This window comes from Petromyzon marinus, chromosome 51, assembly GCF_048934315.1.
Source record: "Petromyzon marinus isolate PM22_M1 ecotype Great Lakes invasive population chromosome 51, UKy_Petmar_22M1.pri1.0, whole genome shotgun sequence".
In the NCBI taxonomy this organism is placed as follows: domain Eukaryota; kingdom Metazoa; phylum Chordata; class Hyperoartia; order Petromyzontiformes; family Petromyzontidae; genus Petromyzon; species Petromyzon marinus.
The window spans coordinates 10,031,507-10,054,878 of record NC_133717.1 but is presented as its reverse complement, the minus strand read 5'-3'; the positions used below and the strand labels follow the sequence as shown (position 1 = coordinate 10,054,878).

At 48.2% G+C, this 23,372-nt stretch overlaps 1 protein-coding gene across 8 annotated transcripts in view; it reads right to left on the bottom strand.

The window, feature by feature from the left end:
* The window catches only part of LOC116953433 (dystrophin-like), a 373,535-nt gene that overhangs the window by 198,947 nt on the left and 151,216 nt on the right, over positions 1 to 23,372 (bottom strand). For all 8 annotated transcript variants that reach the window (XM_032973644.2, XM_076074969.1, XM_076074971.1 and 5 more), the window contains 3 exons: positions 19,528 to 20,132; positions 15,570 to 15,724; positions 1,649 to 1,817 (listed from right to left, as the gene is read on the bottom strand). In XM_032973644.2, the coding sequence (XP_032829535.2) occupies positions 1,649 to 1,817; positions 15,570 to 15,724; positions 19,528 to 20,132 (929 nt within the window). The remainder of the gene's footprint in view (positions 1 to 1,648; positions 1,818 to 15,569; positions 15,725 to 19,527; positions 20,133 to 23,372) is intronic.

Sequence of the window (23,372 nt, the reverse complement as noted above, 5' to 3'; positions counted from 1 at the left end):
GGGGGGGGGGGGGGGGGCTACAGATCCCAAAAAGGTAAGCATACGAAATTAAATAACAGGGGAACTTGGCGTCCAAATTGTTGACAAGCTTGCCTGGGAATATTATCAAGCCACCCACAATTAACTAATTTACATTAAAATAAAAAAGACATTCAGATAGCATATGTAAACCTCAAAAATTAAGTGGACAACATGGAAGTCTTAAACACCGTTTTAACTTTTCAATGGTTGTTTATTTTCATTCGTTGCGGATATTTTTAAAACGACATTGTTTTTAAACATTGTATTTGGTCTGCAATCACTGTCTATGACTGCTTCTGCTTGCAATGTACTGCATGGGAAGTGCAGTGTAAATGATGATCTCATTGGACATCGACTGGACATCTGTAAAAAAGCTTCATAGCTCATTGGATTCCTCCAGCCTAAATAAAGATCCGGATTCTGATGATGGTATTTATGTATACCACACGAGGATTTAGTTTTTATCTTTGAATCACTGAAAGTCACGTGATTATTCAATGTTTATTATTATTATTTTTAAAGGTGGTAGATTTAGGAGAAAGTTTGAGTTTGTAAAAAATTGCTTGGGAAGGATTTGCAAGCATCACGGGTGCAACCGCTGCAAATCAATTCCTCAATGGCTCCAAAGCCACCAAACTGCAATTATGCGGCCAAAAGTAATCTTTTAATATGTCAGTGGATTGAGTACCCTATTGAATCTGACTTGGCACAGAATTAATTAAATCGGCAGCGTACAACACCAGAGCTGGGAGCCCTGGCTTCTGATGTGAAATTGTGTTTACTGCCTTGTCTTTCCCACCAATCCATTTGTCACAATTTAAATATTTGGATAACATTTAGAATCAAAAGAGACAAGGATCCCCCGTAAAGACTTCAGACTTTTGGGGCAAGTGCTGTTAGCGAGCACCTATGAAGGATGGCATGGCACACGAGGGGGTGGATGGCCAACACCTTTCCCGGCCACCTTTGTCTCCCTCGTGACAATGTTTTACACATCACACCAGGTACTCATTTGAGGCCGAGTTGACCGAGGGGAGACGCAGGAAAGGTTCAGCTAATCTTCACTAGTGTTGGCTGTGTGCGGGAATCTAACTCGTTTCCTCGGGTTCATAGCGCTAACCACTACACTAACGCACCCCACACAACACACGCGCATGTATCTATTTCCACATTAGTGATAAATGTGCAGCTGTCAAAACCCAAGAAATCCATTCAAATTCCGTACACGCGCCACAAATGAATGCGCCCACGTGCACGCACACACACACGCACGCAGCTACACCAGGATGGTTCAAAGCGTCACAAAAGTGCCGTGCCACTGGAACACATTTTCACATCGCACCTCGCAAGATTTTCATCGAGTTGGGGGAAATTTTATCCCACCAATGTATTCCTCCGTCGCTTCTCACATGACCCACTCTGACGAGATTAAAGCGTGCCTTATTTGCCGATTGCATGCACATTGCCCAAGATCGAGCCTTTGATGATCTCGCAGCTAATCCTCAGAACGTTCCACTTGTCATCACAATATGTAAATGTGACCATAGGAAATAACGATGACATAAAAGGTAAAAAAACGCTCACACACACACACACACGCGCGCGCGCGCGCCCAACCTGTACCCACCTGCCAGGACTTGCCAAGAGGGCCGAGTGTTGATTGGGAAGATTCCTGATTCAAAGTTTCGTCAGCTTGCTCCATCTTTTCCATCCAGTCAATGAAGCGTTTGGACTCCGTGTCAAACCACTGGATGTCCCGTTTGGCCAACTCCAGCTGGGTCTCTCTCCGTCTCATCCTGAAATGAGGCCGGGAACATAAAATATCATTAGCGAACGCTTTAAAATAAGAACAAAATGTGTGCGCCGCAGTTGCCAAGCCAACAACACAGCCCAGGTATGCTCTGTGCGTGTGAGTGTTCGCGCGTTTATAGGCATTTCTTTACTTCTCATCAAACACTGCAGTTATGAAACACTGGTGCGAATGGAAACAATCGTCACACATTCAACGTGATTTCTTTAGCGGAGTAACAAAAATAATCGTAAAAGAAGTAATTTATATATTTTTTTCCCCTGAACGTTCATTAAAAAAAAACACAGCGAATTTCTCGTGGAACAATGGCGCAGTGGGTAGTGACACACGGCACTATTAACTCAGAGACATGTGCTTAATCGTTAAGTCTGAATCAGTCCTGGACTCCACCCCCGCCCCAACCACCCTTCACCAGGCTGCACCAAAGAGGTGAAAAGGCAAAGATGCAGCAGCGCTTCAATTGCATGGCCATGCCATTTGCTGGCGGGAAGGGGCCTCTACGTGAACGACACCTTGAGGTGCTTCCTCAAGAGCAGGGGTGGCCAACTTTTATCAAGACCAATAGCCACGAAGCACCCATGAGTTCTGCAAAGAGCCACGTGTATATATTTTAGCGTATATCATACAACTTATCGTACAGCTTTCATCCATTCTTGTTTGCTACTGTGATAGTGCGTTCTGTGTTAGGGGCCGTCCATAAATGACGTCACGCGATTTTGGACGATTTTTGACCCCCCCCCCCCCCCATCGTCACACGGCGTCACAAAAAGTCAGACACCCCCTCAAATATGACGTCAAAAAGCTCTGCCCCCCCCCCCTCCCCACCAAAAAAGAACACATGCTTCAAATCGCTTTAAACTATTGTCATTGTAGTACATATTTAATGTGCCGCTGCACTCTGATGTTGTAGGAGAAGATTAATTAAAAAGTCACACCGTCACAAATGTCTGACCACCCCCCCCCCCCCAGGTGCGTGACGTCATTTATGGACGGCCCCTTATGCCCCTTCGATAGAGCCGCGTGTGGGTGGATTAAAGCCGCGTGCAGCTGGGAAGAAGCCAGTTGGCCACACGCTGCTCTGGAGGCTACGTTTTTTTTTTCACTTTTCCACTTGCAAGACGTAGGTGGAAGTACCCACAGTTCGCCTCCACCACAAGCAATCTCCATATGTGCATGTCATCTCTTAAGAACTGCTCTTTCGTGTTTAGTTTGTTTTGCCCTTCCTCCGCCGCACCTCCGATGAGCACAGTTGCCTACGTACGGCGAGAAAAGAAGTTCAACATGCATCCACACATGCTGATTGACAAACTGTGGTGTTCTCATTTATGCCGCTGGGTGGACAGAGGTGGGAGAGGCAGGGTCCGGGTGGTGGTGGCGAGGGTTGGGATTTAATAAACTAGCAGCTTTGTTTTTAACGCCTGTGCCGGGAGATTGAGTGGAACCGGGCAACCTCTGGGTTGCAAGTCCAATGCCCCTAGGAGTTGCACACCCACTGTGGCAGCATTTTCCCGACTGTTGAATTGAACTAAAATAGATACCTAGAAAGCAAAAATTTACAGACCTGTAACGCATTCCGTATATATTTTATGAGCAATGGGTGAAATAACAAGGAGGAATCATGTAATCTTAGAATAACTAATTTGCTGAATAATTTTGACTTTAAACTTTCGTGACTGCGGTAAAGTCACGATGATAGAAAAATAATAATAAAGTTAATAAAAATAATAAAAATCTAATAAAAATAAGAATTAAAAAACACTAATGTTGACCTGTAGCCTGGTTCTAAATCGGAATGTACTGGCAGTCTTTAATGTAGACTATAGTTTACATTATAGACTGCCAGTACACTCACCAAAATTAATAACCAGGCAACAGTCTACATTATAGACTGCCAATACACTCACCGAGGTTAAGAACCAGGCTACGGTCTACATTATTGACTGCAAGTACACTCACCCAGCTTAATAACCATTGCTACACAGTCTACATTATAGATTACTGACTAATATATATTTTAAGGCTGGCAACTATTCTGGGTATTTATACAAAAAAAACCCCTTCATATTTCACATTTCTATGACAGCCCACAAATGCGTTAAGCATAGCAAGTGGTTTGAAATTCATAAACTCGTTCGCACGATTTAATTACTGCAACGTAGAGGCAATTTAATCAAGTAGGGCAATGAGATCTCAGGCTAGGCTATTGAACTTTTTTTTACACTCTTGGAACAGCAACCAACTTTCCTCGCCTTTCATTCCTGTATGGCCAAGGAGGGTGTGCGCCAAGGAGCGAGAGGCAAACTGCGCTGGAGGGAAGGACATCTCATTTTTATGTCGAAGCGGAGCAACATTTCTTTAGAACCGCTTTTATTGTGCGTTCAATTGTTTTGTACCCCTCCCCGATTAGGACGGAAGAACGGGGGAGAAAGCAGAAGAGACCGTTGAGGTCGAATCAATACGAATTGTACGCAATTGTTTTGTAAGATCTATTTGGTTTTAATAACTTTATTTCGATATATATATGTTTTTTATTTTATTTTGGATCGTGTTTATTAACGCTTGCTGCCGTGCCTGCCTGCTGGCCGAGCCACATTCGCAAAGGAGCTGTTCGGGCAATAAACTTCTGACTCTTGTTCTGGCTACGTACGGTGCAAAAGAAGTTAAACAGACATTGAAGTTGAAATAAAACATAAATTACTGCTGCTGGATAAGGCTGAAGAGATATAATTTAGCAATTTCATAACGCAATTCTTTAGCAAAAAGGAAAACTAGCAGGTGTTGCAAATCCACATCCTCCAGAGCCTCTCAAAAGAGTAATGTCAATAACTAAACTGCATGTGTGCGTAACTATTTACATTTTTTTATATTTTACGAGGGAAGGCCCACTGAGCTATGTAGCTCTTTTTTTCAGAAGCGACCTGGTTATCACAAATGATAGCTCAACGAAGCGGCTTATCACACGGACATTTATAGCCGCCAAATACTCTAAACGCGTGATGTTGATTCTAAATGTGGAGGGGAAAAAACCGGAGGACCCAGAGAAAAATCCACACGACCGCGGGGAGAACATGCAACCTCAAAATATACATGCGTCAAGGTCGGGGATGGAACCCACGTCCTTCTGCATACCGGGCGAGGCAGTTAACATTTCCCCTTGTGTCGTGTGCAGCAGTAGTGTCGTGGCTAGCGCACTGCACGATGAACCCGGCGGCCGAAGTTCCATTCTTGCTCATGACCAATAACAGTGGCGAATATTGAAAGTTGCCCTGTGTCCTCTTCTAGTTTGACTTGGCCTTAAACGAGCACCCTGGTGCGGTGTGTAAACACGAGGCCTGCGGAGACAAAGGCAGCAACCCCCCCCGGGCGTGGTGCTGGCCACCCAAACCCCCGTGCGTGGTGGCAGCCTTCATAGGTGCTTGCGAACGGTACGTGCCGTGACGGCCTGTTCAAGCCTATACGGGGGACCTTCGTCTTTGCCTTTACAGGTGGCCATTGTACAACTGGCGTTAATTGTAGGTGGCGAATATATGGGTTAAATGGGATGGAACAATTAATGAATCGATTATTTATCAGTTACAAAGTCCACGATACGTGTGTTGAATCAGGTGCGCAAGAGTCGATGCTTTTCTATTCATAGGTGGTATTTATTGGGTTCCTGTCACGCACACAGCCACTAGAGACACGACATTTGCTGCAATGCTAATAAAAATACATTTCTAGAATCAAATGTAAAAATTGCCAGGGGGGAGAGGGGTTGTGCGTTCTACCTCCTAATGTTTTTACATTTTATAAAAAAAAAGGAAGAACCCCGTTTCAATTCACTGCTGGATGAAGGCTTTCCTGGATGGGGCTGTGAACCATACTTCGCCAAGCTGGACAGTTTGGTGAATTCAGAACATTTATTTCGACTGGAAGAATCCGATTAGCTTTGAAGCTCTTTTTCACAGACGTCCAATTGGGGGGGGGGGGGGGGGTGGTGTGGGGAGTGGCGGCTGGGTGTTAGGACTGGTTCAGGTATCGCTCGTTGCTACGTTACCCACGACTGACAATCGAACTCGATTGGAGCCCGGGTTCATAGCACAGTTCCGCGGACGACTGATCTTGGCCCAACGCTCCCTCACAATTAACGACAGAAAAACAACAATTAGATACGCCTAAAAGGTGGGATTTTTTGGCAGGGCGATTTGCGGCAGGGCGATTTGCATGGATTCAGCCACGCACGCTCAAGCTGATGCGACCCGTCGCAGACATCCGACTTACTGCCTCATTGGCGAAGCGGCCGAGCGCAAGGAGAATTCCAGAACTTGCAGTGAAAAGAGGCACGAGGCGACAAGCAAGAGCGTACAGCGCCAATGGCGGGGCAGCCGGGATTTGTTCGCTTCATAAATTATGACTGGCCGTTATTCACGGACGCAATTTAGGCAAAAACCAGAGGGGAGGCGGTTCTGGTTGTCGTGCTCAGTCGGGGGCTTTGGAAGGTCACAAGTTCGGCAGGTCAACGAGAAAATGCTTACGTGCGCAATAAACGCGACTTTAAATGTCCCCCACCATTAACGGTCAAACATCTTGGCAGTCGCTAAATATCATTCATTGGAAGTGCAGATGCAATGTGGTGGAGGTCGAGTCGGTGCCCCGCCTGGTCATGTTTCACCAAACATAGTCTGGACGGACGCACGCACGAGAGCGTGTCAACGCAGAGGCCTCCACTATTGACAGTTGTGAACGCCGACAACGGGCACTTGCAGTGCCAGTTGTTGGGGGTGCCAAAGTAGCGAGATGTTGAATACCTCACCTGTTATACAGGAAGCCGTGGCTTTGATCCCAACCCTGAGGCCTGCTGTATATTTGGAGTTTGCATGCTCTCCCTGTGGTTGCGCAGATGTTTTTTTCTGGGTCCTCTGGGTTTTCCCTCCAACATTTAGAATCAACATGCGTTTAGAATATTTGGCTGCTAGAAATTTCCACATAAGCCACTTTATTGGGCTATCATTTGTGGTCAGGCCGCTTGTGAAAAACAGCTCTTTAAGCTCAGTGGGCCTTATCTGGTAAAACTAAGCAAATTGCTTAAATGGTTTAGGTTATAGTTTAGATGCAATGTGCAGAAGACTGAATCAGTGCCCCACTTGTGAGTCTGTCAGAAGTGAGATTCAGACCATAGCCCTCCCTTTTGTACTAGGCAAGTACAATTCAGGGATTGGAGTCGTCTCCCTGAGTCTGGCAATCAAAGGAAAGACCTAAGAGCAGATGGTGCGAGTCTATGGGTCTATGGGTCTCTGTGCGAGTCTATGGGCCTCCGTGCGAGTCTATGGGCCTCCGTGCGAGTCTATGGGCTTCCGTGCGAGTCTATGGGCCTCCGTACGAGTCTATGGGCCTCCGTGCGAGTCTATGGGCCTCCGTGCGAGTCTATGGGCTTCCGTGCGAGTCTATGGGCCTCCGTGCGAGTCTATGGGCTTCCGTGCGAGTCTATGGGCTTCCGTGCGAGTCTATGGGCTTCCGTGCGAGTCTATGGGCCTCCGTGCGAGTCTATGGGCTTCCGTGCGAGTCTATGGGCCTCCGTGCGAGTCTAAGAGCAGATGGTGGGAGACTTAGGTTAGACCTTGGAGGCCGTGCGTCGACTCCACAGCAGCTGCTGGGAACGGGCGCAGGGTAAAACGCGTTGGCGCGGTGCCATCAACAGCTGTGGTCATGATGACGTCGTGAGCTGGATGTAGAATTCACCACGTGCATTAGAACGTCATACTCGTTACACAACAAATGGTTGCTACAAATGAACAACAATACCTTTGCTGATCTCGTCAAGGAGCATAAACCATCGTGCGAACTCCGGTCATCCTCGCAGCAGTGGCTTTTGGCTGACCATCGAACTGAGATGGTCATCGCATCGCGAGCTTTCAGATGCGCTTCTGCGGCCGTCTGGAATGCTCTTCCTTCCGATATTAGGAAGTTATGCACTTTTAAATGTAGATTGAAAGCTCATTTCTTTAGAACTGCCTGTTGTGTTTAGTTTGTTGTCCTTCCCCTGCAACCTCCCATTAGCACGGTTGGCTACGTATGGTGGTGCGAAAGAAGTCCAGCATATATACGTACCACCGCCACTCCCACAACCACCAAATAAAAATGAATTTTCACGATTTGGGGGTCACATTCAGATTCCAGAACCAGTTATCTTTTTACCATCCCGTTTTAACTGTTTCGCGTTTGTTTTGTCTCGCTTATAAGCTGACATGTAATATTATTATATAATTTGCATGTAATTTGCATATATTGCAAACAATTTTTCGAACGCGTGAATCAACGCATGTCTTGTGCGCATAAGCATCGATTGTCACCGATAAATGAATGCATCTTTAATTCTTGCAGGTAAACTTTTTTCCGAAATCCTCTTTCTGGTATTATGTTATTAAAACATCATGTACACATCCAAGCGCGTAGGCATGTCGGCTTCAATGCCACATTAATAAACCTTTTAAAACTTCAATTAGGGGAGTATACGACAATGTTGCATATGTGACTTAATGGGGGAAACTGAGATAGAGTTGGACATTCGAAGAGGTCAGATATGTGAACATCTTTGGAAAATATAAGAATTGGTTTTACCCTTTCTGGCAACAAAACAGGCGTCAAGATGTTAAAACACCAAATATAAACCTTCCGCAAGTGATCATGTCTGCATTAGCCACACGTACTTGTGGTGAACAAGCAAACAAAAAAAACACATGCTCTTGTAATATTATGCATTGTCTTTGAAACTGATGATTGGTCCACACCAGAGACCAGCTTTCTTTTGCTGCATATATTACCGGAGCATGTTTGTTTTGCTTGCATGTTCGCCACAAGTACTGTGCGTGGCTAATGCAGACATGCTTCCTTGCAAACGGTTTCTGTTTGGTGTTTTAACATCGTAACGCAACTGCTGCTTTATTGCCAGAAAGGGTAAAACCAATTATTAGATTTTGATACTGGCAAGAAAGGTCCCATCTTTGGAAAATGATGGTAAAACCACCTCAAAAATACAACTAATTACATAGTGAGAGCGCACTGGCATTGTGGTTCAAAATCCCCAAATAACTCGATGCCTTTGTCGATAACGCTGCGTGGCCTGAGAGGGGATTAAACATTGTATACAAACATAAATGTATAGCAGGCGACGTTTCGGGCAGTGACCTTTCTGGGTGCGAGCAGATAAGTTATCTGGGCAGATAGGCGGCGACGGTCTAACGTGCGAGACACTGTAACCGCGCTGCTGTTTCTTTCCAGCCGTAGCGAGCCATCGCGCAACACAACTACGCCGTCGCCGCCACCGCGGACGCACGCACGCACGCACGGTCCCGCTGGCAATCGTGCGTGTGCGCCCGAGTCATGCCTCGCACGGAATTACGGAATTGACAATTTAAGCAACAACAAAAAAAGGTAATTTACGCGAAAAGACACGACGCCGCCGACGGCTACGGGAGGATTTTAAGAACGTTGCACGGCCTCGACGAGAAACGAGCACGGATGTTAGAAAACGAGGAACACCCCCCCCCCCCCCCCCCACCGTTCTGCCTTGTCCTAACCGCGTCGTTCATTCCTCAGAGACGGCGTTATTATTTAATACGTGAGGATATTGGGGAAAATAAATTTGGCAGGGACAAAAAAAAACTAAAATGGCTTTGGCTTCGTTCTCCGCGTACTCCATCAAGACCTTGTCCAGCGCCGCATCGCTCGCCGCAAAAAATAAAAATGAGTTTTGATCACACGTGGCCCCAGCGGAGCGTGCGCATCTTTGCAGGGGATTTAATCTCTTTTACGATTCTGCTGGGGGAGCCCCGTCTCGCGTGCGCGCATACAAAGACCCCCTGTATAGCCTGTAACAGAGTGCGGGGGGCGGGGCAATCGCTGTTATGAATTTTCACGATTTGGGGGTCACATTCCGGTACGATGGGGATGGGTGGAAAGCACCACGCCCGGCCGCCTTTGTCTCCCCAGTAGCGATGTTTACACGTCACACCAAGTACACATTTGAGGCCGAGTCGACCTAGGGGAGGCCCATGACCGGTTCGAATAATCGTCACTGGTGTTGGCCGTGAGCGGGAATCGAACTCGGTTCGCCGGGTTCATAGCGCAGCGCGCAAACTGCTCCCCACACACACGTCCACGCATACACACACACACACATTACACGTGTGCACACGAGCACACGCGTGTGTTAACACACTTAGAGAACCCATTCCTGTAATGATCCACTAATGCCCGTAATTGGAGCGATTTCAACGTTATTTATAATCAACATCAACGCTACCGGAGCATGCACAACGTGAACTAAGCAAGAACGTGGTAGCATTAGTCAACCCGTATTTTTAGTGGTCGTTTGTCAATCCACTGCTGGATGATCGCCCCCCCCCCCTCCCACCGTGCAGTTCGCCGCATTGCCCTCCTATCCACAATGCCTACACAACCTATACATAGCGTACGTCTAAGGCACGACGGTCACAAATTTTCAAGCACTGTTTCCAGGCCTTACCCTGCTTAGTATCCGACATCGGACAAGATCGGGCCACGTTCCGGGTGATGTGACCGTGAGCAACCTGGGACAAACTACTGAGAGAGTTCACGCACTTTACCCTTTATTTCAACTCCGATCCCCTTAAGCGTGAGACTCCCCATCTGAAAGGGTCTCACTCATTTCTCTGCCGAGTAAACATAAGGAAGACCCAGCCCAAGCACCAATATAATACTTAGAATGCCACTGGTGTGCCTGACCAGGGATCCAACCTGGGCCTATTGAGATTGTACAATACAATGCGCCGACCTCTGCGACACCGCCACTGCCCAAATACACAGACAAAGAACCCCGTGATGGCCTTTCTACGTCGCTGGCGCAAGCTGCCGTTTCAGCGAACGTTTATGAAGGCTGGAATGGCACGTGAGGTGGCGATGTGGCCAGCACTGCACCCAGCCACCTTTGTATCTCCGGTGCCGATGTTTACACACCACGCCAGGGTACAACAAGGCTCGGGGAGTCCCAGAACCGGTTCATGCATTTGCCACCGATGTTGGCCGTGAGAGCGGGAATGGAGAGCGGGAATCGAACTCGGGTTTCACGAGTTCATCGCGCAGTACACTAACCATTGGTGCTACCATTCCACACTCACTACATCTACTACATCTACCGAAGAGCACACACGTGTGTGTGTGTGTGAATAAGATGCAGCTTTAAGCCAAGCTTTCATTGAAAGCCTCTGCAGACTTATTGCCAGCTGGTAGGTTCACGCCCATTGGCCAGCAATTTCGCCCGTTAGAGCTCTCACAGCCAGCGGCTGGACCGAGCCAAAAGCTTCACAACTGCAAGCAGATAACCGGTGATTTGCCTCGACAAGTTACAGCTCTATACAGTTCTGACCGTACCCACACAAAAGTGCCCAGATTACAGGCACTCAATGCATCCTGCACGTACGCATACAAGTACGTACGGTACATGTGTAATGACAGGGTGTCACCTGTTGGCCTGGAAGTGTAATCACGGGTATTGCCAAGGTTACGTAACAACTAATCATAAGGGGGGGGGGGGCGTATCTGGGTTAAAGGTAAAAGGTGGGGTTAGTCGGTAAGCTCCGAGAACCTGCTCGAAGGTTCTGGAAGGGGGCGTGGCCAGAGGCGGGGCCTGGCCACGCCGCGAGGTATTTAAAGGGGATGGAACCGAGGGTTCAGGGTTGTTGCGGGGTCTTGGGTCCTGGCTGCGTCGCCACTCGCCGTCGTCCGGCCGCATGGAAGATCCTCCGCACGGCTCCCATCGACCGTCATCATCACACTAGTAAGTCAGCTGCGTGGTTGGATGTCGGCGATGGGACTATGTAGAGAGGTCGGCTGTGCGTAGCTACAGTAGAGATGTATTTATATATATATGACCCCGTGTTGTGCCCAGTGAGAGAATAAATACGAAGAAGCCCTCTACACGACGTGTCTCGAAAGTCACTCATTACACGTGAGTGCATCAAGAAAGTCAAATCATTGTTTGTTTTGCCCAGTTCTGCTGTCCATTATGTGCCATTCCATGACGTATCCACCTCGAACTCTCACAGAGCAACACGTTACAGGTGCAAGCAATGCCGGCTCAGTGCTGTGAACCCCCTCTGAGCCATCCAGCCACAACATTCTACATTTTAAATGGCAGAAGAATGTCACTCCATTGGAACACTAATGGAGAAGTATGCAGAGATTAGAAATCCCGCTATAACTGAATCGACTGTTGGGGAAAGTCCATTTTGCGAGGACCTTTTTCGGCCTTTATGGGGTATGACCAGCACCAGACCTTTCTGCAGTTATATACCCGGTGCTCGTGGTCACGTACTGCATCAGGAACTCATTTACGGCCGACTCAACCTAGGGGAAGGCCCCAGACAACTTGTGATACCAGTCAGTCATCGCTGACGTTATCCACGTCCGAGGATCGAACCTGGACGGCCGATTCACATCGCAGCGCGGCGTGCGGATCGCTGCACCACCACTCCCCCCTGCAAACGCATACGAACCGGTGCAGCCCATTGCCAGTGTATTCCTGGACCAGAGCCTGCTCCATACTGTGCAGAGGTGTTGATCATTATTCGACCATACTTCACCATCAGGGTCAGTGCAGGTTGGTGAAGGTGGGCAGCATAGAAGTACAGTACACCAAGTGATTTTGCTCCATTGCCCTTTGCTGCACACCACATGTCCCACAGCCGATAACAATAATAACAACTTGTTACGTACGGTGGCCATACATTCAAGCACTAGCCAGACAGCTTCTGAGATCAGACTAGAACTGAACGCATTCCGGGTGCTTTGGGCATTCGACTCACATATATGATTATATAAGTGTGTATGCACATACACATTAAAAGTTAATGATGCTTCAGCAATGCCATCTGGGGGCTCGGTTTATTCAGTATGTGGCTGGCTATGGGCGCGCTACAATAATCCTGTCCATCATTACCATTACAGATAACGGTTAAACAGCAGAGGCAAAGCACTTTTCTTTTAGCAATTGTGTTTCTCCCTAGCGTCTAGGGATTTTAAACTGCAGTGAAGAATTACTGAAGGGGTTTCCTGCTGCAGCAGTAGAGCATTTAAAAAAAAATATTTCTCTCTCTCTCGCTGCATGTAGCCAAGAAGCTGCAATTTTTCACGGGTAAAATAACCGCAGCGGCTGAACGTAGTCATCAAGTCTATGATACAGCAAGTAATAAAATCCTCAATCCAAATATCACGATACCTGGGGCTGGTGCAATTCTTTTTTGAAACTTTTTTTTGGATAATCGATGGAAACAACCGTCATTTCCCTTTTTCCTTCTCTCCCTTCAGCCCTGGGTAGTAATTTTGGAATGAGTTCCACTGATCGCTCGTGTGTGCGATTGCCTCTCTGGAAAGATCTCAACGGACACTTTACGTGAAGAGGTGAATTTTAGGGTTACTAGCAGAGGACGGTGACATACGTATTGAGTACGGAGGCAGCGAGGGATGTATTATGTACGAATGTACAAAGGACACTGTCTCACCACCACTAGCAGCCATACAGATTTGCGGGGCAAGTGCCATTCGTGAGCACCGGTGAAAGCCCACAAGGCGCATACCAGGCTAATGCGGCCAACACCACGTCGGATCACCTGGGTTTATCACATTGGTACTGATTTGAGGCCGAGTTAATGCAGGAGAAGCTCAGGACCGGTTCAAATATTCGCTACTGGTTGCTCACATTCTAGCTGGAATCGACCTCGAGTGGCAAGGTTCAAAGGGCAGTGGGCTATTGCCACCACTCCCCGTGTCGAAATGTACAAAGACAGAGACAAAGATCCCCCATATAGCCTAAAGAAGACGGTAGGAGCAAGTGCTGTTAGCAAACACCTATGAAGGCTGGAACGGTACACGAGGAGGGTGGGTAGCCAGGACCATGCCTGGTCTTGGTCTCCCCATTGGCGATGGTTACACACCACACCAAGTACTCATTAGAGGATGAACAGACCTAGGGGAGGCCCAGGACTTTCAGAGCTGATCGCCAGATCGTCAGCCGATCGTCAAGGTTCATAACACAGCGTGCGAACCGCTACACGATTGCACCCCACAGCAGCAGACAAAGATTCCCCGTATAGCCTTAACAGACTGTAGGGGCAAGTGCTGTTAGCGAGCAACTATGAAGGCCGTAACGGTACACGAGGGGATGGGTGGCCAGTACCACGCCCGACCGCCTTTGTCTCCCCAGTGGCGATGTTTACACACCGCACCAGGTACGAATTTCAGGCTGAGTCGACCTAGGGGAGGGCCAGGACCGGTTCAGATAATCGTCACTGGTGTTGGCCGTGAGCGGGAATCGAACAGCAGCAGACACAACACACACACACACGTTTACAATAGATAGTCTGTAGTGGCGCACGTACGGTGGAACAGTGATGCCGTGGTTATCACACGCTGTGCGTTGAGTTAAGTGACCTCAGTTCGAATGCCAGTCACGGCCAACATCTGTGGCGAGTATTTGCCGAACTGGTCCTTGGGCACATCAACCGCTGAAGGATGGTCAGTGCGGTGAAGTATGGTCAAACAACCCCCCTAACTGATGCGACAACGGGAAAGCCTTGAAAGAAAAAGAGCTGTAAATTATTATAGTTAGCGGTGTACATTTATTTTCACAGAAATTTACAGCGGCGGAAAGGCATATACTGTATGTATAAAACGAAAGATTCATAGCAGTAGAGAGCCCCATCAATGTTTCCAGACATGACTCAATAACAAGGCCGTCTATTCACATGTAGTTTTCAGCGAAAGTAGGGGCGGAAATTGCACTTACCAAGTACAGACAGACATCGAATATAAAAAGTCTGCTTTCATTACCATGGGAGTGGCGGTTTTTTGGCTATAATTCATCTCACCTGACATTTAGTAAAGTGCTTTGTACCCACCCACCCACGCACCCACCCCACCCACCCCACCCACCCCACCCACGCACCCACCCACCCCACCCACGCATCCACCCACCAACCCACCCACGCATCCACCCACCAACCCACCCACGCATCCACCCACCCACCGGAATATGGCGCGCTTACCTGTCTCTTCCCTGAAAAACCCATTTTCTTGCAACAGCTTTTTTCACCCTATTTTATTTTCTTTAATCTGCCGCCCATACGATGCCACCAACGTGAGCATGTAAATCTATAAAATAAACAAAAGGGCCTTCTGTTCATTTTTCACTGCCTCCAAGGAACTATGCGTGTGAGCGCGTGTGTTTAAGTGGGAAAAATACAGGAAAATTTATAGTCACTTTTTCGCTGCAAAATTACTTTCGTTCGTGTTTGCATTACTATTTTCAAACAACCCTCAGAAACCCTGGGGGATGGTGTGTCGTGGATACGGCCCATTCCAGAAACTCGCGGTTTTTAATCTTGCAGGTCCACCCTGGTTATTGGACATTCCGGACATCTGTGCAAAAGAGCTGCCATAGCTCAATGGATTCCTCCAGTCGCAATAAAGATTCCGATTCTGACATTACCGCGGGTATATTAACCGTAAAATACTCGCGGGCATTCGGAAAGAGTAGGTTCTTGTTTGTGTGCCAGGGTCAAAATTTGACAACAAAAAAAACATCTGAAAATTACTAAATTGGGATTACACATAGTAACCATCACCCCCCTCTACTAGGGAAAGTAACGCAGACCGTGTAGGCGAAACGCACACTATTATTATTACTACTGCTACGGGCTCATGTGCCCGACTGGAGGTCGCTCACCGTTGCACGAGGTGCTTGTTCCGTAACTCGAGGGCCGCCAGCTCTTGCAGGACGCTTGCCATGTCGTCCGCGGAGTACTCTAGCTGGATCCGCTCGGCCTCCGCTCGCGCTGCGTCCAGCACCGACTGCCTCCCTTCCTGCTCCTGCATCAACGCCTGCTCGAGGGGGAGAGGCGGGCGGGCGGGGGTCGCAAAAACAGAAACAAACGAAGCAACTCTGAAAAGCCTCCGTCAAATTTTCTACTGGATGAAGGCCAGCAGTGGATCATCGGTTGTTGTGGTGGGCGGAGGGAGGGGTTGTTCTGCCCGTACATCCGTTAATGAATGCTTTATTGATTCTTAACGGGTTCACGTCACCCCCTAGAGCCACTAAAAGGCCCTGGCTACCATTCACTGCAATGCCACAAAAAAATTACTAATTTAAATCGCACTACTGCCTTGAATGGTGGTATCAAATCAGAGGGGGGGGGGGGGGTGAATCTTTCCACGCCCTACTGTTAATAAATAACATGTTCATAATGATACAGCCCTTCTAGATCCGCTGCTAGATGAAGGCCTCCTAATGCCTCAACAGTCATAGGGGCTTGTTTTGATATACTTCACCACGCTGGTCAGTGCGGGTTTTACGTCGGTAATATCCCTCCTGCTATCCCCGTGGTCTAGAACTCCGATTCCCTCACCTACCCTTGGTGCCAACTCGCCACCCCTGTTCAAGTCCAGGCTCACGATGTCCTTGTGTTCCCCGCCAATTGCCTCGCTCTCTCTCGCGCTCCATCACATTGGTACGCTCACCCGATTCCGTACAACGTCTTGCGTTGGAGCTTGCATATTTAGATGCCGGACAAATCCACGTTGCCGCAAATCCTTTGCCAGGATGCACCGCTCTGCTGTTGCTCACAGCCGCGTCCAACTTTTTTTTGTTCGCAAACAAACCGGTCTCCTCGTAAAAAAAAAAAGTGACGGAAAACCGTCGCCTGCGCCGCAAGGCTTCCGTCAGCGTTGCACCGCGGACGAAATCGCCGGCTCGGGGCGACGATGGCCACGTTCCCAATGAAAAAGGCGAGGATGTTCATAGGAGCAGCGCAGTTATGATGACACAGCCGCAGGCCGTGGTAAGCCCTTCTGTTCTATGCCGACCTTCGCCCCCTCCCCGTGTGCACAACACAATACTTAAAACGCGCGCCGCGCAAAATGCAAAAAAGCAGCCGTTCCGGATTAACTTAATCATGAGGAATCGCGCGCGCGAGTGTGTGTGTGTGGCGTATTACAAAAATTAGTTTCCTGTGGCACACGGGGCGATGAGTTGACCTCGTAATTGAACGACGGTTATTTTCACACACGCCATTTGGATTAATTTCATTCTCCGCACTTTTCGCCGGTCCCGCTCGTAAATAACGAAATAAGCGGCGCATCCGCGTTGGCCTAGGTCGTGTGCAGGCCGAGGTTAAAACCACAGTCGGCTCCCCCCCCCCCCCGCCGCCCCCCCCTACCCATAGGTCTACCACATTAGGTTGGTTATACTTCCCCTCTCCTGTTATCCCCTCCCCATTTAAATTCCCCCATCCTCTCCCCCGATGTGGTGTCCCTCACTGGATTGGGGCAGCAGCTGGTTGGGGGGCGGGGGGGCGCCATCTCCCCACCTTTTACCTTACATCTCCTTTAAAATGGTCCAGTTGCATCGGGGAATGTCCCCCCCCCCCCCCCCCCGAGAAATTTGACACCCCAGGGGGGTCATGCGAGCCACGCGGCGTGCTGTAAAAAAATATATATAATAATAATAAATACTTCGGGGCTCGTGGGTTTGTTACGATGCAAAAAAAAGCCCCCGCCATGGTGGACTGTCTGCGGGCAGGTGCTGCGACGTTCGTGATGGAGCGAGGACGTCGAAAAGGAGGATACTGGGATCGAATGTGCAAGCGCCGCAAGCGCACAGACCGACACACGACAAAGGAAACCGACGGAGACTTGCGTCAATTGGTAATTTCTCCTGCGACTGCATTCCAGATTTCTGCAATCGCCGTCGTGCCAAGAGATGAAGAATTCGAACGTCAAGATTCTGGCAGAGCAGCGCAAATCTTCATGTTAAGAGAATGGCCCATCGAGGGGAATATCGCAGGGTGACCCCTTTAAGTGAACTGTGGTCCACACGGTAGAGGAAATCAATTTCCCAACCCACTCAGTTACGGGAGCAAAGTTTACTGTATGGCAGTCGAACCAAAATTCGATTCTCAGACCAGGCATTTCAGCCATTTCAGTGCATAACCAATTTATTGGTTATGCACTGAAATTTTTTTTTTTTATGTATTGTACAAACTCTTTTGACGTTGGCAGCATTATGGGTAAAAACATGAATAAGTAGAAATCCTCCATAATGGTTTAGTTATTTGGGCTAATTAGCTTTCCAGACAATTCGAGACCAATTGAATGTGATGGTGTTTGTGTAAAGGCCTACTCTTTCATGAATAGTCATGGGATCTTTAACTTTAAATGGGAAACAGACCGTGATAAAATTTTTTTTTTATGATTAATACACCCTCGCCTGAACTTCTAACCTCTGGCACAAGTGGCAGAAGCCCTACCACTTCGGCCCGCGTCACTGCCCAAACAATTAGAGTTTGTTCGTATGGTTGTGGTTCATATAAAGATGCATTCCACCTTAATCAGACACAGTTTTCCAGAAGCCCTGCAAGCAAATCTAACTTCAATTGGCTTTATAGCTATTGCTAAGAGAAGATGAAAAAAATGGTATAAATATTAATACTTTAGCAGTACGCACCTTCCAAAGATGTACCAACCGTTTTGTTTATTCCATCCATGTCACGGCGGTAATTAGAGCCACCGTGTTGTGTAAAATCCCACTTTAAAAATTCGCAAAATTTGTATAATCAAGGAATTGGTAATGCAATATACATTACATAAATCCTGTCTTATGTTTATCAAGGGTGTTATTACAAAAATGATTTTTCTTAGTTGATGCAAAAATCGGAAAATCTAATTACGGAGATAACCAAACAAAAAAACAACAAACCTCATTTTATATTTCACATCAAACACAGGCAATTTCCAAGTTCATGGGTTTTGTAAAAAAAAACATTTGGAGCAAACGTTGTAGTAACCCCACGTGTTTAAAAAAGGGGCAAATTCTCAATGTTAGCCGAGCGCTATAAATAAACATCACGTTGTTGTACGACTTTCCCTTCATAGTGGAACTTGCATAATGCAGGCGGGGGGGTCACAATGGCAAACTCATCGTTACTAGGGGGGGGGGGGGGCGTAGAATGATTCCACCACCCCACCCTCCCCCCCAGGGATGAGATGAATTGTCACATGGCTGAGGTCACCATTCAACTCAATAATTAATTCCGTTTTGACCTCTCGGGGTACATAACCTGTTTTCCAGTTGTGGCCTTCCAAAAAACATCTTCATTTTGTGGAGAAATGTTTTTGTCAAACTTTTGTTCCGCTCACATTTATCTCGAGCACAACTTTACAGCCGTTTTGAGATCCACAATCATCCCCCCTTACTCATTTCCATCGATTATAATGGCTGTCCAATCAGCAACTCTGAGATGGTTCATAATTTCCCCATTTATGTTTACATCGTTTTTTCTCTCGTTAAATATTCACACACAAAAAACCGTTAAATGTCGCCGTGAATATCCGTGACAAGGGGCATACCTCTCTCAGTTCTTCTCATCTCTATCAGACCCAAAAGGCAGATATTTGCCTAAAGCTCCTTCCATCATGTCTGATCGTCATGCTTCTTATTAATGTCACTGCATGAACCCATGCATTCCAGTTCTCATTATAACAACAGTTGCATAACCGATTCAGGTTCGCTAGGTTGGCTATGTACAGTGCGAAAGAAGTTCACCATACACACGTGTAGATGTGCACAAGTCGACACGTGCAACGTGCAACACAAGAACCGATGATTCGTTCCAGGCCCTATCCCTTACCCTTTGCTCAAGCAGCTGCTTCTCGAGCACCACCAGGAATTCCACGTCCTCCACCTCGGCACCAGTGCCAGGGGCGTGGTTCGCCTCTCCCGGCCGAGTCACCGGCTCCAGCTCAGCCGAGGAATCCGAGTTGGGTCGGCTCCGTTGCTCCACGCCAGTGCACACCCCACCCGACCCCTGTGCCTCCAGCATCGCCTCCTTCTCCACGGCGACCTCTCCCGGCAGGTCAAAGTCACTCGGACTTCCTCCGCCGGGCTCTCCTATGGCGGCGGTGCTCGCGGCGAGCTCGCGGGGTGGAGCCGGTCCTTCGGCATCGCCGGGCGTTCCCCGACCTTCGTCGCCGGCGGTTGTCGTCGACTCGGGGTCCGGCCGCCGCTCCGGACACGTGGTCTCCGTCGACGCTTCGAGCAAGGTGCTCGAAGCGTCCGGCTGTCCCGGCCCTATGACGAGCAGAAGCTGCCGGGCCTCGGCCTCGTCCAGCAGCTGCTCGGCCTTGTGCTTCACCTCGTCCCAGAGGCTCGAATCGAGGAACATGGCCTGCAGCGTCTGCACACGGCGACTCAAGTCGGTTTCGGCCTGGCACAGGCCGTCGCCAAGGCGTTCCACTGCATGCACACACGCAGAAAGGGAGAAAAAGCCTCTGTTCAGTAATAGGAACGCGATGATGTATTATTGAATAGAATGAAATGCACAGACGTACAAGGACAACGATCCTCTATTCAGTGGTGGGAACTCAATGATGTACGATTCAGAATGGGATTTTGGAGAAGGCCCACTAATTATCCGACCACATTTGTGTCTAAGAATCCTCCACCACCCGACAAAGCCAAAAGTAATTTAACTGTGGCGTGACCAAGCGTTTAACGCGCCAATTGTTATCGTTTTGGCTTACCGGTGAGTTAACGAACGAGTCTGACAACACAATTTAGCAAGTAGCTAAATTTGTTCTCAGAATTTCAATTACAAATTATGATTTTTATTGGCCGAGCAAACCTACATGTGAAGCAACGATGCATTATTTCATTGAATAAAACACACGCTCATTCATAAAATAAATCGATTCTTGCACTTGGAATATATATTCATCAACTCATGTGCATAACAATTAGTCCCGTTCATCAAGTTAAATCCACATCATATGCAACCCTTACATTTAGGGTAACCAAGCAAATATAACTGTGCGAATGAGAAGGAATAAACGAGAACAAATGCAAACGAGATGGTGAAAACGAGAGTCAGCATTACAAGTGATTGATTTAAGTCACCAAGGGTTTGCATTGCCTATACCAATCCTGGCCACCTTTGTCTCCCCAGTGCTGGCCGTGAACAGATTGTTGGAAACCCATTAAAGTCACCCAAAGAGAAGCCACAGCTCTACCGGTTCCACAGGCCACTTCAGCTGTGCTCAGGAATTGAACCCAGGAGAGGCTTGGATCACAGCGCATGCTCCCCACGTACGCACACCAAACACACGAGTGCACCACCACCCCACACCATGACAGTCATGCGGGTTTGTTTGACCATACTTCCCCATGCTGGTTAGTGCAGTTTGGTGAAAGGGTGAGGGGGGGGGACACAGGACCAGTTCAGATATCGCACGCCACGAATGTCAGCCATAGTTTGGGAATTGAACTCCTAATTAAGAAATTCAGTTAAGTGCATTTAATGTTTTCCGTGCAGCCTTTACTGACTGGACTGAGAGCTAGCAACTATTTACACTTGAGATCTCGGTTAAAATCACGGCTAAACTCTGTTACTGTACATCATTTCAACCCAGGATCTCACCACAATTTTACCTAAAAAAAACTAATCTTGTGATATGCCGTGATAATAACCAGCGAGATAGTTTGGTAGAAGAATACGCTGTGCCCTCGTGCGCTGGGGAGAAACGCACCAGAAATAATGTATCAAGCTACAATCCTCGCACCAGCTGAATAATTGAACAAAGGGCAAAATAATATAAGCATTGGAGAGAGTGCCTTGTAGAGGGCCCTGTGTGCATCTGTCAAGAGATAGGACCCAATCGGCACCACAGAGCCTCAGTCAGCAGCGCTCTTATCTGGCAGAGTTGTAATTCCTACATTCACTCACAAACACAGCAGAGTAGGGGCTTGCGCATTTCAAGATTTAGCGATAAACGAGACCGGAAAGGGTTAAATACATACGCGAATTAAACCATCCATTCTTACAACGTGCGACTCCATGCAAGTGTAGTGTCAGTGATTCTGAGACGAGGATTGTAGAGGGACCTTCTGTATTGAACACCCACGCTCTCGCCTGCACACTCTACAGTCGCTAGTCTATACACAATGCTAGCCGTCAAACACCGACGGCGCTGACGGAGACAGCCAACAACTATCTTGCAGCGCAATATCGAGTGAAGACGGCAGCGACGATGACGACGAGACGACAGCAACGAGGAGATGATCCAATCCCAGAAGCGGCAGCCTCGAGCTCCCGCTCTCGGCCTCTTTTATGCTCCCAGCGCGGCCTGGCTCCGCCCTGGCCGCGGCTCCCTTCTCGAACCCACTAGCAGGTTCCAGGGGCTTCCAGATGGGGATCCCCATGACCCTTGCCCAAGTTCCACCGCCCTGCCGACACAGCCGTGTGTATGCTCACCGGCATGTGTACTGTTTGTCCACCACAGTTGCCGCTGCTGGCCACCAGCTGGCGCTATTATACTACACTAGCATTGAGAGGCGTGGATGCTGCCGTGATGTTAAAGGTCAGCACGCGCTGGACTTGCAACCCAGACGTCCGCCGGTTCAAATGCCCGGCATGGAAGTCGAAACAATGGCGATGTATTTTTTTTTCCTGTCAATTCCCTCCACCTCTATCTACCCAGCAGTATAAACGGGTACGCCACAATTCGATGGCCGGGTCGCGTGTGGCGGGGTCAACTGCGAGTACTTCCTCCTCTTTCAAGAAGTACGGTCATCGTGGAGGAGAATGAAAATATACCCTCTCTAGAAGGAGCTCTCTTGACCTCCTTCTGGTGGAAGACCTTCAGCCAGCAGTGGAATGAGCAAGTAATTGCAGGACTGCACCTTTCCCTACACTTTTTTTTTTACATTTTTACCTTGAGCACAAGGATCAATTGTAATTGATTAATCAATGGATCGTTATTTGCTCATTTCAAGGCTTTTTAACGTTCACGGCTGATTGACCCCGAGACGGCGATAAAAAGTTAACTTTGAGAAAAACTCCACTCGCTGCAGGAATTGCCACTTTGCGGCCTTTGTTTGAGAAATCGCGTGCGAAATGGTTAATTGTGTTCCGCCGCGGTGAGCTTCACGCACCGCACGTTCGTCCGCGGACTTTTGCGCCGTGAGTGCGCACATGCCGGCGTGTCTAAATTAATTAGCCTGCTCGCTTCCAACCGCAATTTCAGCCGAGGCGCCTCTGTTTATAATGCAAATCTGATTAATTTGTCACCGTAAATGCCGGGGCACGCTCAAGGTGTGCCGCCCCATGCGTAATTGTGTTGCCGCTTCAGTGTCACAAACAACAACAACAACAACAACACACAAAAACGCAGACGTCGGCGACGAGCAAAGATGGTTCTACAAATATCCTTGAACTTGACATCATGTGGACGACATGGGTCAAGCCGACCCGAGAAGTTCTCGATCATGATGTGGTGCTTCAACCTGAAGACGACACACAACGTGACGCACTGCGTGCTCTGGTAACCAAACAAAATTCCCAAGTCACCAGCGGCGGCAGCTCTTGCCAGGAACGTAAGTGGCTTGCGTTGCTTTGGCCAGCGTGGCTTTATGGGGATGACTCTCGAAGCCGACGGGATGACATGAGCGATCGATGTAAAGTGTTGAGGGGAAGGCTGC